The 17,019-nt window shown below is 35.9% G+C and overlaps 1 protein-coding gene across 3 annotated transcripts in view; it reads left to right on the forward strand.

Annotated features, from left to right (window-relative positions):
- Positions 1–17,019, forward strand: part of RTTN (rotatin) — a 145,972-nt gene that overhangs the window by 25,671 nt on the left and 103,282 nt on the right. For all 3 annotated transcript variants that reach the window (XM_049697998.1, XM_033406088.2, XM_004280001.3), the window contains exons 11-17: positions 2,373–2,543; positions 8,142–8,354; positions 9,558–9,670; positions 11,067–11,193; positions 13,747–13,872; positions 14,396–14,512; positions 15,430–15,569. In XM_049697998.1, the coding sequence (XP_049553955.1) occupies positions 2,373–2,543; positions 8,142–8,354; positions 9,558–9,670; positions 11,067–11,193; positions 13,747–13,872; positions 14,396–14,512; positions 15,430–15,569 (1,007 nt within the window). The remainder of the gene's footprint in view (positions 1–2,372; positions 2,544–8,141; positions 8,355–9,557; positions 9,671–11,066; positions 11,194–13,746; positions 13,873–14,395; positions 14,513–15,429; positions 15,570–17,019) is intronic.

Genomic DNA, 17,019 nt, shown 5'->3' on the forward strand with positions numbered 1-17,019 from the left:
TTTGTCCATTTCTTCCAGGTTGTCCATTTTATTGCGATAGAGGTGCTTGTAGTAGTCTCTTAGGATGCTTTGTATTTTTGCGGTGTCTGTTGTAACGTCTCCTTTTTCATTTCTAATATTATTGATTTGAGTCCTCTCCCTCTTTTTCTTGATGAGTCTGGCTAAACGTTTATCAATTTTGTTTATCTTCTCAAAGAACCAGCTTTTAGTTTTATTGATCTTTGCTATTGTTTTCTTTGTTTCTATTTTGTTCATTTCTGCTCTGATCTTTATGATTTCTTTCCTTCTACTAACTTTGGGTTTTGTTTGTACTTCTTTCTCTAGTTCCTTTAGGTGTAAGGTTAGATTGTTTATTTGAGATTTTTCTCACTACACTAATTTTTAACCTTTTATGTACAAAGATAATGTCTTTTTTGTATGTGTAGATTATTTTTGATTTTTACTTCAGTATGAAATCATATTTCACTTACAGGGAAATTTAACCTTTTTTAGTACAGTTATTATACTTGGTTTTCATGCAGAAGTTTTGCTATCTCTTTTGTTTCCTTTTTTTTTTTAACTCTATAGATTATTTTATCTTCCTTTTACTTCTGTAGTGATTTGGAAAATATCATAGGTTTAATGTTATTTGTGTTTATCTTTAAATTTTTCAAATGATCCATGTAAGTAACAAAAAAAGTTTACTTCTTTATATAATTTTTAAAATTTTGTAAAATATACATAACATAAAATTTACCATTTAACTCTTTTTGAGTGTATAATTCAGTGGCATTAGGCACATTCACATTGTTGTACAATTGTCACCATTATCTGTCTCCAAAACTTTTCATCATCTCAGAGTGAAACTCCACACCCACTAAACAATAACTCCCCACTCTCCTCTTCCCCTAGTCCCTGATAACCACTATTCTACTTTCTTTCTTTATGAATTTGTATATTTTAGGTGCCTCATATAAGAGGAATCATACAGTACTTGTCTTTTTGTATCTGGCTTATTTTACTTTACATAATGTTTTCAAGAGTCATCTTGTTGTAGCATGTGTCAAAATGTCATTCCCTTTTAAGGCTGAATATTTCATTGTATGTATACCATCTACTGCATATTGTTTATCCATTCATATGTTGATAGACACATTTCTACCTTTTGGCTGTTGTGAATAATGTTGCTGTGAACATTGATGTACAAGTAAGTGTTTGAAATCCCTGCTTTCAATTCTTTTGGCCATATACTCAGAAGTGACATTGCTGGATCATATGGTAATTCTATGTTTAATGTTTTGAGGAACTGCCATACTATTTCCACAGTGACTGAACCTTTTACATTTCCACCAGCAATGCACAGGTGCTCCAGTTTCTCCACATCCTCGTCAACATTTGTTATTTCCTATTATTTTTGATAATGTCCATCCTAATGGATGTGAAGTGTATCTATTGTGGCTTTGATACTTTGTGTAACTTTTATAGGCTCCATGTCTTTTTTATTTCGTGTTTATTTATCCTTGAATTAAAAAATTTCTGACATACATTATATTTTTGTCTTTAGTTTACAGGTAATTTCTCATTTTAATTTTCATAAATTTTCCGTGGAAAGTTGAGAGTGAGAACCCCAGTGCTTTTTTTGTTCTACCCTTTTTCTGATACTGTCCTTTCAGCAGCTAGTTTATAGGGTTATGTCAACATATCTAGGATATATTTTAGTCTATGTTGTTATGACTTGCCAGTTAGTCTACTGTATTTTAGTTTTCATATTTTATGCATACCTTTCAATTTAAAAGATATAACTTCTATTTAAGTAGTAAGGTATCTAGAAATTTATGATGGTGGAACATTTGCTCTGAAACAACCTTATTACCTGAAGAGAGATTATACAATTTAATATTTCATTGTTTTTTAATTATTTGACTTCCCCGGTTTCATTTCTTTAGTAACTTTGGGATCACTTTGAGGGCAGGGATCATGTCTCTTGAACTAATGCATTTTCCCCCATATACCTGCCACTGTGTTAAGCATACACTAAGTCCAATAAATATTGGATGAGAGATTTACATGCAGTGTTCAAAGTTGGAACAATTAAGTACTAGAAACTGGAAGGAACTAATGGATCATTAAGTTTTTGTATTTTGTTTATTTTTGTTTATTATTAGTTAGAATTCATATTAAATACTTAAAAATTGTTAGCTTTTTAAAAAATTTAGGTATACTTATCATTCTTTCCTATCGTTAAAAGTATCTCAGCATGTATTGGTTATTCTTATAGGGAGGAATACATTTATATTATTTAATGATAACATTTTATATTGTTCTCCATGATATTTCTATATTGGCCCCTAAAATTGATTGTTTTCTTCTGTTTTGTGTTTAAATGTTTGCAGAAGAAGAAACTGCTCATGGTGTTGGGGTCCCTTGGAGACAGCATATGCTACCATAAAAGCAACATCAGTTTGGAACAACCAGAGGCGGTGCTGGTGCACCACAGGATGGCCTTTGTCAGCATTTCGCTGTTTGCAGTCCGACTGCTGCAGACACTTCTCCCTGTTGAAAAGGTAAGGCAGGTAGCGTGGCTTTGTTGTAGTTTACTGGGTGTTACAATCACTGTCCTGTTGTAAATTCCTTCTGATCATTTCATGGTGTACAAAGATTATATTGGAAATGCAGAAATTGAGAAATGGCTAACATTTTTTATTAGTTTTGACAAATAAATTGATAGAAAAAAATACTAATTTTTTAAGATAACTTTTAAAAACTGTGGTGTAATATGTTGAGAAAGGTGCACAGTTCAGTGCATTTTTACTAAGTGAATATATCTGTGTTTAGAAAGTGACCACCCCCCAAAACATGAAGTAGAACATGACCAGCCTTTCAAGGCTTTCAAGCCCGTCGCTTAACCTCACCTCTCCCCACCCCTGCAAGCTAAACTCCTTTCTGACTTCTGTCACCATAAAGGGGTTTTTCTGTTTTTGAGCTTTATATAAATAGATGTATAAAGTATGTAATTGCTCAATATTTTTTTTTTTTGAGATTCATTTTTGTTGTTGCTTGTAGCAGTTGTTAATTTTTATTGCAAAATACTATTCCATTATGTGACTGTATGTTAAAGGTGATTTTAATAGGTGTAAATATTTCTTTTAAATCATCTTATTGACTGTACTTTAAAGTGGAGGTTATATCTCTGAATTTGAACGTTGGTGGTAAAAATATCTCAAATGACTCATATGCAAGTGTTGTGTAGTGAACTTATTGCAAAAAGAAAGGTGTAGCATCGTGCTTAACTGAAGGTATGGGAAAAATTACTGCAGCTAAAGAACCATTTCCTGTGCCTTTTGTTGTCCTTTGTTATAGCCACTTGCCCTTTTGCTCCGTAGAATTCTGCAGAGCATGTAGTCTAAACTCCATTTTTTTTTTTTTTTTTTTGCGGTACGCGGGTCTCTCACTGTTGTGGCCTCTCCTGTTGCGGAGCACAGGCTCCGGACACGCAGGCTCAGCGGCCATGGCTCACGGGCCCAGCCGCTCCGCGGTATGTGGGATCTTCCCGGACCGGGGCACGAACCCACGTCCCCTGCATCGGCAGGCGGACTCTCAACCACTGCGCCACCAGGGAAGCCCTAAACTCCAGTTTTTAATAACACATATGCAATATATGCAAAATAGTATCAGGTCATCTGGAAAAATAAGAATAGAACATTAAATTTTAAATATAGTATTTTACTTTAGGGAAAATAACATTTCTGTTAATTTTAATTTTTAACTTTTTTATTAATTATTATGTTTCTGAATAACACTCTGTGTTAAAGAGTGATAATTTTCCAAGGCATAAACATTATAAATTGAAGAATTTCAGTCATATAAGACTGGTATTGCATTTAAAATATAGGTGTCTCAACTTTACATGATAACGTTATATAACTGAAAAATTAGTAGTGCTACAATAACTTGTTACTAAGTATTACAAATGATCAATCTATGTATAGGTTGAGGTATTTTTGGAAAAGTTACTTGTCAGTTGTACCGTAGAGCTTATTTATTGCTTTTTTGATTATAGAGTTTTTTTCATCTATATGCTTATTTGGGGAGGAATCAAAATAGAAGTCAATAATTTATTTTATTTGACTTACTTTAGTGTTAGAATAATGTAAAGCCAACTCTCCATGTCTTTTTTTAAGGTAGCTATTTTTTGTTTTTGAAGGCAAATCAGTATCTGTCATTTTGGGGAGCTCTTTTAAATATGTAGCTTGGAACTTCATTAGAACAGTAAGTGGGGTCATTGAAGAGATTGTAATTAAGGTATCAGCTTATAGATGGTTATAACTGCTTTGATTGATTAACTAAGAACTTTAAAATGAGATCTAAACAAACATGCTCTTCCTTTGCTGTTAACTTTCTCCTTCAGTTTATATAAATACAAGGCTATGCTGCCCTCTGCCTGTTGCTAGCCCACCAAAAATTGAAGTGGAATTTGGACTCTGAAACTTTCTACCTTAAAAGTGGCTTTTAAATGTTTGAGTTGCCACTTACCAAATATGTAATTTTGAAGTTGGAAAATGATATAGTATGAATCTATGTAGAGATTTCCTGAATTTGAATGTTTTGACAAAATGCCTTGAAGACCTTTTCTGAAATTGATAATTGCTGATTTTAAATGAATTTGGAGAATACCCATGTATAGGTTAAAATGATGCATTGGTAAATGTTATTACCAATGTTATAAATTAAAATTAAAAGTGTTCTGGTTGGGTAAATCAAATTGGTAAGACAAATGAAGTTAACTTCATATGGGGGAACCATCTGGGAAATAAGAGCTAAAAATACTGGCCCTGTGCCAGAAACAAGATCCCAGAGCATCCTAGGAACCCCTGTGACCCTTTCTCAGCCAAGCAGACTGAAGGTGAGGAAGAATTTATACCACAAGATTTTGACTTTTTTAGTGAGGTATATAAAATCTAATAATTGGGTGTAGCTGATTGATTCAGAGCAGCATTTCTCAAAGTGTAATGTGCACCCAGATCACCCAGAGATCTTGTTAATCCGATCTTGCATGTTCTGGTCTGTAAGGTCTGGATAGGGCCTAAGAATCCCTACTTCTGACAGGCCATGCCAGGATAACGCCCTGGCTGCTCTGAGTGGCAGGTTTAGAGAAAACAGTATTATACCCCTCCTCCTCCAGCATGCACGAGATGACGATGTTGACTCTTTTCTATCTAATACTGGTAATAGCTTTCCACTGAAACATCATCACTTTCAGTCCCAACTGACACGTGACTAATGCTTATATATGTAGGACCACCGTCTTCAGTCTGGGGTGTAAACTGTGATGGGTCCATTGGCCATGCAAGGATTAAACGTATGACCTTACCTTGGTGCTTTGAGTTGCTGAGAGGAGTTTCAGATGTAGGTATGCAGAGTGAAAATGTCAGAATTCCTTAATGATGGGATGAAAAGAGGAAAGAAAGGAAATTAGTACTTATTGAATGTGATATGCCAGACATCTGCCCAGTGCTTATTTAATCCTCACATCAGCTATTCTTATTTTTCTGCCTAGAGTCAGAGAAAGCGCCTTTAAACTAAAACACAGTGCCTTTGGAGTTAGACCCACTAGGATTTACTATCTTAGCGCAGAGCCCCACTCACTGAGTCTCCTTTGCTAATTTCTCTCTATCTTCCTAACCTCTTAAAGGGGTGGAACCCCAGGACTGGCCCTGGCCCTCATGAGATATCATCGCATTTTGGTCTTTAAGTGCCATCTATTTGCGGACACCTCCCAAACTTATATTTTCAGACAACACGTGTCACCTGAACCACAAACTCATAAGTATATATCCAGTATCCTTTTTGACATCTTCTTGAGACAGCTGATATCTCCGACTGAACATGCCCCAAGTCTTACTTCCCTGCACAGATGTGTTTTTCCTCTAGTCTTCCCGAGCTCAGTAAATAGCACCTTCATTCCAGTTGATTGTTGATCAGGAAAAACCTTAGAGTCATCCTTGATTCCTGGCTTTCACACACACTTAGATCCAATCCCTGAGCAAAATGTGTTATTTCTCCTTTGAACGTCTATCCAGAACCTGAACACTTCTCACCACTCCCACTGCTGCTACCTGAGTTTAAGCCACCATCCTGTCACGCCTGGATTATTGCAGTAACCTCCTCCTTGGTCTCTCAGCTTCCACCCTTGCTCTTTTCCATCTCTTCTCTCCAGACTCATCCTCAGGCTTGCTCGAAACCTTCCAATGCTCCTTCTGAGGACAAGTCCTTATAATGACCCAAGGCCTTACCTGATCTGGCACCACTGCCCCCTGACTCCATCCCTCAGCACTAGCTCCAGTGGCCTCCTTGCTGTCAAATATACTCTGTGTCCGAGCCTCTGTACTTGCTGTTCCCTCTTCTGTGAGTGCTTTTCCCTCAGATATCCACTCCTCCAGTTCTCTGCTTAGATGTTACCTTATCAGAGAGGCCTTCCTCTGCTTCCACCTCCTGTAACTTCTCTGTTCTTCTCCATCTTTTCTATCCCCTGTTTTTAAAATTTTCTTAGCACTCCTAGCCACACTGGACAAGTATGGTTTACTCTATGCTTTCTCCACTGGAGTGTTAACTTCGTGAGGGCAGAGGTTCTGTTTTATTTCCTGCTGTGTCCCTAGGATCTGGAATGGTGCCTGGCATACGGTAGGGGCCCAGTGAGTATTTGCTGAGTGAGCAAATAATTGGTGACTAGGTAATTTAGTTTCTCGCTCTCTCTTTTTTCCCCACTAGGAGAGTTCTTTACAGAATAAGAGAAATTTCTCTTGACTTTATAATAGCTGCTGTCTTAATAGTTGGGTTTTTTTTTTCATGCTTAGTAACCTAAAATTTTGATTCCTTTAGCTTTTGATATTCATTTGGCAACAGTATTTCATTTAAAAGCATTGTTTAGGGCTTCCCTGGTGGCACAGTGGTTAAGAATCCGCCTGCCAATGAAGGGGACACGGGTTCAAGCCCTGGTCTGGGAGGATCCCACATGCCGGGGAGTAGCTAAGTCCATGTGCCACAACTACTGAGCCCACCTGCCACAACTACTGAAACCCATGTGCCTAGAGCCCATGCTTTGCAACAAGAGAAGCCACCACAATGAGAAGCCTGTGCACCGCAACAAAGAGTAGCCCCTGCTCGATGCAACTAAAGAAAGCCCACGTGCAGCAAAGAAAACCTAATGCAGCCAAAAATAAATTAATTAATTAAAAAAAAATAAAGAACAGTAATTCTAAAAAAAAAAGCATTGTTTAGCAGATTTAGTTCTTAGACTTTCAGGCAGTTAATGATTATCCTTAAAATAGGTTATCCATGAAAAAATTATGACCAAACCTACTTTAATAAAGGCAGCATTTCAGCTGTAGTAGTAAACCCTGCCAAATGGTTTTCTCTGAACATTGAATTTTCAGGCCTTTTCATTTTCTTAATTGATGCATAAAATTCTATTACAAAGCTAGAATCATTAAAAGAAACAAAACCCAGCAAAGGGTTTTTTTAGTCTTAAATCAATTGATTTAAGTTATAAAACATACACTATTTCATTTGGGCCCCTTGATTTTATACTAATTAAAGGTCAGTCTTTTGTGAGTGTTCTAGAACTATTTTAAATATGTTGAATTTCTCCTTTCCCCTCTAAAACACAAACAAAACCAAATAAAAATTAATTTCTGTTCGAATTAGTCTATAGCTGTACTTGATTTAGTGATATTCAATTCAATATGTAGTTAATAAGCCTTGGGCTATATCCTCAGGGGTTTATTGCATTTTTCTGGAGATTTGTGTGCACCTGCACGAAAAACTTAGAGAAAAAGGCCTGGTACCTTCAGTTCAGTAGCAGAGGCATAAACGAGGTGTGGGCCCAGAGGGAGAGCAGTTCTGGGTGTTGATGTGGGGAAGAGGAGGTATCCTGAATCCCAGGCTTTGGGAAGGAGTTGAAATTTGGACTTGGGATATTTTGGGCAGAGAAAAATTGCAGTGAACCTAGGTGTAGATAAATGATGTGTTGGAGAATAGAATTTTCTTTGGAAAAGCAATAGACTTTGTGATAGAGAATTACTAAAAAAAGTTCAACTATGTTAATATTATAGTTTACTATATTTATCTAAAAATGGTTAATTTTTTTTTTTTAATTTATCAAGGCAAGCCACTTTTTACCAGAGCCTATGTCAGCAGCATTATTTCTAGTTTCTTTGGACATGCCTCTTTCTTTGGAATATCCAAATATTCATGAAGCTGTTGTGGCCTATTTGGAACAGCTGAATTCTGAAAACTACAGTATTTATAAACGAACTGCAGAGGCTGTTTATTCACTTGAGTGTACCTGTAACTTCCTGTCTGATGTTGGGAAGGAGGTAAAAAGTTTTGTTAATATCTCTTTAAAATTCCTTTGATAAAATATTTAGAAAATTTAACCTATAGTTTTCAAATTGATGGACATTTAACAATTGAATTCTTAGGGGTGGGATCCATTATTACTGAATGGCCCAATTATAAGATTAAAGTAAGGGTATGATTTATATAAAAGTAAAATGAAGATTTAGATTAATGTATGGTATATATTCATGAGACCAGTGGTTTAAAAAAAACAATAATTATTATCAATATCTTTATTAGTGAGTTCCTCTTTGAAGTGGCTTACTGTGGGTGAACAGAGTGACAATTGATGTAAACAATTATAAGGGCCATTTTAGTGTTATTTGTAGACACATTTTTTCCCTTTATAGACCTTTATTTATTCACAGAAAGAGCCTGATTTTTTAATTAAATAAAGCCATGAACTAGATTGTAAGGTAGTAGGATGACTTTCAATACCATGTTATAGCAATAATTATGTATTTGTTATTTATCCCTTTTAGGATATTATTTAGTATGTTATCAATTAAAGGGTTAATGAGTCTTAAAATAGACATTACTACAATAGTTGTTTACTGTTTGAAAATACCAAAATGGGTCCTGAAGATCTTGAAAAATTAGGAGCAAAATTTTATTCCATTTGGCCCCTACAGTGGAGTTTTTTGAACTTCATATTTTAAATTTTCCTTATTTACCCACTATTGTTTATTTTTATTTTCTTTTCCCCACATCTTTATGCCACTGTATCTTGTCTCCTCCATGATAGAATTTTGAACTGCCTTTTATTTGAATTATTTCCGTGGCATTCTGCATGGTCAGTTAATCACACAGGTATTGATCACCCCTATTTTCCCTAGAACCAATCAGGATGTTAGAAGTGGGAGGTGGATCTTAAAATACATGAGTCCTGCCTTGAGCTGCAGTTAGTAGGGGGATAAGGCCACAATTGAGCAGTCAAAGAACCATGCCACTCAGAGGTAAATAATATAAAGTCTTAAGCGGCGTTGAGTTAGGCATTTTCCCCACATTTTTCCTCCTAGGCTGACGTTTTTGGCTTGCTTGTTGAGCAGGTTGACTTAAGCAAATGTGAACAGTCTCAGGGCCTCTGGATGATCTAATTTCTTGAAGCTGCTTTGTTAGCTGTTGAGAATTTTATTGTACATGACCTTGACATTTACTGTTCCATTCTCTTCTTTTTTTAGGGAGAGAAGAATCTCTTAGAATTAGTGGAGCTGGCAGACCAAGCCTTACATAGCTTTTCCTATCATCAGCATTTCCCCCTAATAAAGGAAATCATCTGTATTTGTTCAAAGATGTAATATTTTCTTTCTTAATATGATTATATTATTATAGGTTGTGTGTGTGTGTAAGTTTAGGAGCAATGAAAATGAAACTTGTCTTAAATCTGTTATTTTTTAGTTTAAACTGCTTTTATATGTTTTGACCTTTAAACTGTATATATATAGTAGCATTAGGACAGTTAACTGTTTTATTCACGAGTAAGCTTTAAAAATGTCATGCCTATAATCAACATGAATTATCCTTGGATTTTTATACATTTGTTTTGGTGTCTTTCCAAACAAGTATTCAAGCACATTTGTTTATTTATCTTTAACATTTTAATTAATAACTTGAATTGATTTTTTAAATGTAAATTTCATTATTCCTACCTTTTATATGGATTTTTGAAAAGCATCATGCATTGGTTAATTTATTTGGGGGACATTGGGACAGATTTTTCTGTAAAACTTAGTATTTTCATTGCTTTTGGAAAGAGTAAATCCATGGTGATAAATATCCATTAAATACAGGATTTATTTTTCTTTCTATCTATCTGTCAGTCATCTCACATAATTACCTTTTTTTTGTGGTGAGAACATTGACGATCTACTCTCTTAACACATATCAAGTATACAGTACAGCATTATCAACCATAGTCACCAGAACTACCTATCCTGCATAACTGAAACTTTGTACCCTTTGACCAACATCTCTGCATTTCCTCCAGCCCCTGGCAACCACCAATTCTACTCTCTGCTTCTAAGAGTTTTAGGTTCCACATATAAGTCAGATCATGCAGTATTTGTTTTTCTGTACCCTGGCTTATGCCACTTAGCATGTCCTTCAGCTTCATCCATATTGTCACAAATGATAAGATTTCCTTCTTTTTTAAGGCTGAATAATATTCCATTATATATATATTATATATACATATATTATATATATATACACACACACATACACATACATACCACATTTTTAAAAATCCATTCATCTATCAATTGACACATTGTTTTCATGTATTGGCTATTGTGAATAATTCTGGAATGAATATGGGAGTACATATATCTGTTTGAGGTACTGATTTCATTTTCTTTGGTTACATACCTAAAAGTGGAATTGCTGGGTCATATGGTAAATCTGTTTTTATTTTTTTGAGGAACTTCCATACTGTTTTCCATAATGGTTGTACCATTTTACATTCTAAATATAGGTTTCTAAAGACATTTTGTTGTTTTGTATTCTTTAAGAGAGAATATTCCCTGCCTTGAAACAAGTAAATGCTTGAGTAAATATTAATTCTGGGTTAGTTAAACAAGATCTCAGTTGTAGGAACTGGAGTAGGAAGAAACCCCTTTCTCTGTGCTTTTTAGTCTCATGTTTAGTCCCTTACTTGCCTTAGATGTCTTGTATGTTTACCTTTTTACCAGCTGGAAATCTGCACAGGCCAGTCCATTATTACAAGGAGAAAGTCAGAAGGTGTTTCTACGTATGTTGTCTCACCCTTTGCCACAAGTGAAAGTTAAAACTTACCACTGTTGTCTGGAAATTGTTAAGGTAGGTTTTTTTGGTTTTGATTTTTTTTGGGAGCATTAACGGTGGATTTTCTGATTATAACTCAAAATTAAATTACTTGACCTTTTGGATATGATATAAGAGTTATTACCATAAAAATAGATGGTAGTTATTAGTCAACTCTAAGAAATTTATACTATTGAATTCCCTTAGTAAGTCTAGCAACTGAATTGCCTTATTAGCAGTTTTAATAAGAATTACATTTATGTTGTGTTATTTAATGATGGAAAAATTGTAAGGAAAAGTTGACTTCTATCAAGTATTCAAAGGTGATTTCTATGCTCAGGAAAAGTTTTAGCTTATTATGGCTTAAATTTTATAGTTTCAGATCTGTTTTCTTAGTAATATTCTTCTTTTCTTTCTTTTGAAACAAATATTTCCTGCGTTTTTAAATTATAAAATATTTCAGCATGGAATAGTACATAAATATTAACTATTTCAATGTTGAAAAGAACACTGTACATAGGACAGTATAGAAAAATATATATATTCCTGTGTACTCTTGAAAGTGTCCTCTTGTATTCAGTACTCTTATAAGTACTATCTAGATATAATGTTTACATTTTGCCATTTTTTACTTATGATCCTTTTTTTTCAGAGAAATAAAAATATTAGTTATAACTGAAGCTTCTTTCTTTTTTCTTCCACTTTTTTTTATGCCACCAAGATAACCACTCTTACAAAGTTTTTGTTTATCCTTCCCATGCATGTATTTTATATATGCATATCTTTATAAATCATATATATTACTGTGTTTGTCTTTTTAAAAACGTATATAATTTCATACCATACACATGTTTTTGCTGCCTGTTCTTTTCCTTTAATAGTAAGGTTTAAGATCTACCTAGTGGATTCATCTTAACTGCTCTTTACTTTGAATATACTTTCTTCTATTTATTGATAAGTATTTAGGTTCTGTCTCCTTTTTACTGAGCTATGTTTTTCAGTATTTTTAATGAGAGTCTGTAACTGATAGTGCATGTGTTTGAAAATGTCTTGAGTTCACCTTACTCTTGAATGATAGATTAGCTGGAATTGTAGAATTCTGTAGAATTCTGTAGAGTTCTAGATTGACTGCCATTTTTCCTTAGCACTTCGCCAGTACTGCTTTGCTCTTGGTAGGCTTTTATCATTGTCGAGAAGGCTGCTGTCAGTTAAATTATAATTTCTTTGTATTTTTTTTCTTCTAGTTGCTTTTAAGGTCTTTTCCTTAGCTCTGGAGTTCTGCAGTTTCATTACAATGTAACTTTGTATACACTTTTTTTTTTTAACATATCTCTTTTAGCATGCTTCAGTTTGAAAACTCATGTCTGCCTTCACTTCTGGATAATTCTCAGTCATTATTGTTTCCCTTAGCCTTGCAGTTCTCTCCAAGTGGAACTCTCATTAGATCATGTTAGATCTTCTTATTTTACCCTTTGTGTCATTTAAGCCCTCTTTTATATTTGATCTTTTTTTGTTTTGTTTGGATAGAATTGCTCAGTACTGTCATTCAGTACACTAATTCTTTGCTCAACGATGTCTAATTTGCTTTTTAAAAATTGTGGTAAAATACACATAACGTAAAATTTACCATTTTAACCATTTTTAAGGTTTTGGTGGCATTAAGTGCATTCACATTGTTCAGTCATCAACATTATCCATCTCTAGAACTTTTTCATCTTCCTAAATTGAAATCTGTACCCATTAAAAAATAACTCTCTATTACCCTCCAACCCCCCCCCAGATCCTGACAACCACCATTCTACTTTCTGAATTTGACTGTTCTAGGTACCTCATACTTGTGGAATCATATAATTGTCTTTTTTGTGTCTGGTTTATATCACTTAGCATCCATGTTAGTATATATCAGAGTTGCATTCCTTTTTAAGGATGAATAATATTCTGTTGTATATATACCACACTTTATTACCCATTCGTGTGTTAGTGGACATTTGGGTTGTTTCCACCTTTTGGCTACTGTGAACAGTGCTTCAGGTATACAAATATGCCTGCTTGAGTTTCTACTTTCAGTTTTTTGGGTGCATATCCAGAGTGGGATTTGTGCTAATTTTGTCGAAGAGATGATACAGAGTCATTACTTATATGCAGGTGCATCACTGTATTGATAAGGAAAATCCCACATATATGTTGTCCTCCCCCTCACCCAGAAACTTAAGTCTGTTTTGATTTGAATTTTCTCTTTGTCAAACCTCAGTAAGCAAAATACAAACACCTTAGGATAAGTTTATGGTGGTGTTTATTTCCTATATGTCTGTTATTATGAACAACTTTAAAAGATTATGGTTGTCTCAGCAGTTTGGTTATTTAATTTGTCAACACCACTCTTGTTGGCTGAAAGAAATGTAATAGGTATCTCATGCAAAGTCAAAAACTGTTAGTTAAGAGAATCTTTTTTTGTGCTCTACCGGTTAAAAGAAAAGTTTCAGTAACATAAGTACTAAAATTGGATTTGAATTATAAACAGAAGAAAGAGGAATGCTTTGGAAAAATCACTGTCACTAATTTTTAAAAACTTTTTGGATTATTTTGCAGGAATGTTTAGGTGTCCATAATGTCAGTAAACCTGTGTCTTCCCTTTGTAATGGAATTCATTTTCTGCTTCACCCAAAAGTTCTGTATGAAATCTCTGCGTTTGGTATTCAAGAGCCCAAAAATGAGGTATGGCATGTTAGAAGGAAGTACAGAAGACTACTCTGATTCTTTAGATACTCAGCTAAATCAAGACAGTATTCTAATGTCACAAGGTAGTATGAGAAACTAAAAAGAAACTTGTCTTTGATGTATGGGTTCAGTTAAGTTGTTGTTTAACTAAAAAGAAATGTTAAAACAAATGAGGCTTAAAATACAGGACATACTTGATCTCAGAGAATTCAGATCAAAATGTTAACTTAAGTTTTTCATGTTAGATGTAGGAATGATGCAGTAGTTATAATAAGCAGCGTATTTCCTTAAGGAACATTTTTATTCAATGGAAAAATATACTTTAAAGGTTAAAAAAAAAAGAAATCATTAAGGGGGAAGGACTGGTTGAGAACAGAATGTAAGATGATGCTGTGGAAATAGGAGCGTTTGAAGGAAGAGATGCTAATTACCTTTCCAGATTTTATGAAATATTACAGGTATGTAAGATGACTTAACGGGCCACCTCCTCTTGGATTGTTTCCCCCGTATTGTTGAGCAGGTGAATGCCACTGCCAAGGCCATCCTGATGCATCTGCTGCAGGGGCGACTGAGGATGACAGCACTGACCTGGAACAAGTTTATCGAGTCTCTGTGTCCTGTCATCCCAGTGCTACAGGTACTCTGTGCTCACCTGCTTACGCTACCATTTCTCTTTAGTGAGTGTGATTGATTTAAACGCACGCAAGCAGTAGAACCATCATGCTGCGGGAGAAATGAAGTGAAGCCACGAAGGCGCTGTGGATAAGGGAACAGGAAGTGGGCGGCTGTCTTGTTTCTGGCAGAAGGTTAAAGCAGGCTAGCGAATTTGTCTGTGTACACCGGGTGGGAGGTTAAGAAGTGAGGCGCAGGCATTTAGCATTGACTGTGAAAAATAGAGCTCAGCCTTATATAAAGGCTTTTAGCCAAAGCTAGCAGTGCTTTCTAAACAGCCTTTATGTCATGAAACTGGCTTCATGAGTTCTATCTGTGCATATATGGATTAGCCTGATACTTTGATTAATGAGCTCTTAGAAACAAAGCTTTTTTAGCAGTCCTTCTGGGCTTAGGTAAAGGAGGGAGGGAAGTGCAGGGCCTTCCCTCCCTTGCATGAGAAGGTGGAGATGGGAAACACCATCATAGGAACAGTCCTCTTAGAAGAGAGAGCTGGGCCTCAGGCCCTGCCGCTTGCACAGCTCAGTTCCTTGCAGGCGCACCGGCAGCACTCCACTTTTGTAATGAGGGCACAGGTCTGAAGATCTGGGAGGGGCCTCATCTAGGGGCAGTGCCACTACTAGAATCTTGGAAAGTAGAAAAATTAGCAAGTGTCAGGAGGGTTGGCACATTTTCCTGAAGTTCTCCAGTATTATTTTTTAAATACAGTTGTATGTAGGCTTCTTACCTCATGTAGGTTATTTTGAAAAGTCATATTCAACTGAATTGAAAGAAATTTGTGAGTTGCCTGACAGGTCAACACAATTCTTATTTCAAGTTAAAAAATTAAGCAGTATGTGCATACAATCAGATGGTCATTTCTCTTTTTATGAAATCTGTTAGGGCTATGCTGACACAGAGGATCCTTTGGGTAACTGCATTCTCCTCCTAAGCAAAGCGAGTTCTGAGGCTGGTGAAGGGATTCTCCCCTGTACCACCTGGTTAAAGTCCATACTACGGCTCCTGCTGGTGAAAAAGCCATCGTAAGTACAGCAGAGTCTACTGAATGTGAAAGATGAACGGGAATGTTCTAGGAAAGGGTAGTAATTGTATCAAGCAGTATAGAACCAAAAGAAGTAAAGGAAAGTGATTCTCTTACTAGACAGAGACGGGGAGCTAATGGCTGAAACTAACCCAGTAAAGGTCTTTTGGACACTTTCTAAGACGCTCTGTCCATCCTCCAGCCTTGCTGTCAGATCAGCCTGTGTTACGGCATCGCTGCCCTCAGTGCTGTTCATAGTGCTGCTGCGGGCAGGGTGGAGAGCCGTGGAGAGAAACAGATTGCCAAAACCATAGGGCATTCGCACTGTCTTCTCTTTAGAAATTGTTAGTCTCCTGGAGTGTAACTTTTCTAATTAAATACTTGTTCTGAAAATTAAAGTTTTTCATGAAAGTGTAGTGGACCAGTTGCCTCACATACCAGGGTATGCATGTATTTTAATCTTGTTTAGCTTGTCCTCTTTTTTGGGAAACTGAAAAAGTGTCCTTTCCTCTACCATTAGTGTAAGTGTCATTTTAACTAAAAGAAAAGAAGGAGAGAAAGATTGTCTTCCTTCCCTCTCTGTCAGTGCAACATGAATCTTGTGTTACTCTCTTTAGGTAACAGTGGTTGGATTTTCTCTCACTGAGAAGAGAAAAAAAGCTTAGAGTAAAGATGGATAAGCAGTGATGAAGAGAAAGTGTCGGTTGAAAAGGCTAGGAGAAACAGACAGATGTTCTTTTGACAATGGATAATATTGTTTTCCCCATACTTACATCAGGATAATGCAGTGGCTTATTTATAAACAGATGATCAGACTAAAAGTTAAGGAAGTAGGTGAAATAAACTAAAACGTTAAGAGAATGGAAAGAGGAAAGTCAGAGGAGGTTGTAAGGGCTCATGCATCGTGCAGAGAGGAAAGTTGTGGGTGATGCAGGAAGCAGAGGGGCACATGGGGTGAGTGTGTTTGTGCTCCTTGGGGATTGGCTTCTGCAAATGTTCCCATTGACCCTCGGCAGTGTCTTTATTAATGTGCTAGTGTAATATTCCCTACCCCAAATTTGGTGATGTAACACAATAGGTGTATATTTTTGGTTCACCTTTGGGGGCCCAGAGTCTCCAGGTAAACAAAAACAGTCTTATCAGGCAGGACATTCTAAGGGCTTAGAGATCCCCTCCCAGGAGCCAAGGGCAAGGCCAGACCTCTCTGGGTAAGGTAATTCTCGATTACACAGAACTTAAAGCAGTCCAAATTACATATTTGTTTTCATCATTTGACTAGTTCTACCCCATCTCACCAGACCATAAACTCCATTAGGCAGGAACCCCATCCATTGGCTAATCTTTACATCCTCAGAACTTCATTGAGTACCTTGGGCATAAATATGCTCAAAATGTATTTGTTGAAAGAAATAAGTATAGAGAAGTAATCGCACCATGGTGCTCGTGCTAAA

Source organism: Orcinus orca, chromosome 15 (genome assembly GCF_937001465.1).
Source record: "Orcinus orca chromosome 15, mOrcOrc1.1, whole genome shotgun sequence".
Lineage (NCBI taxonomy): Eukaryota > Metazoa > Chordata > Mammalia > Artiodactyla > Delphinidae > Orcinus > Orcinus orca.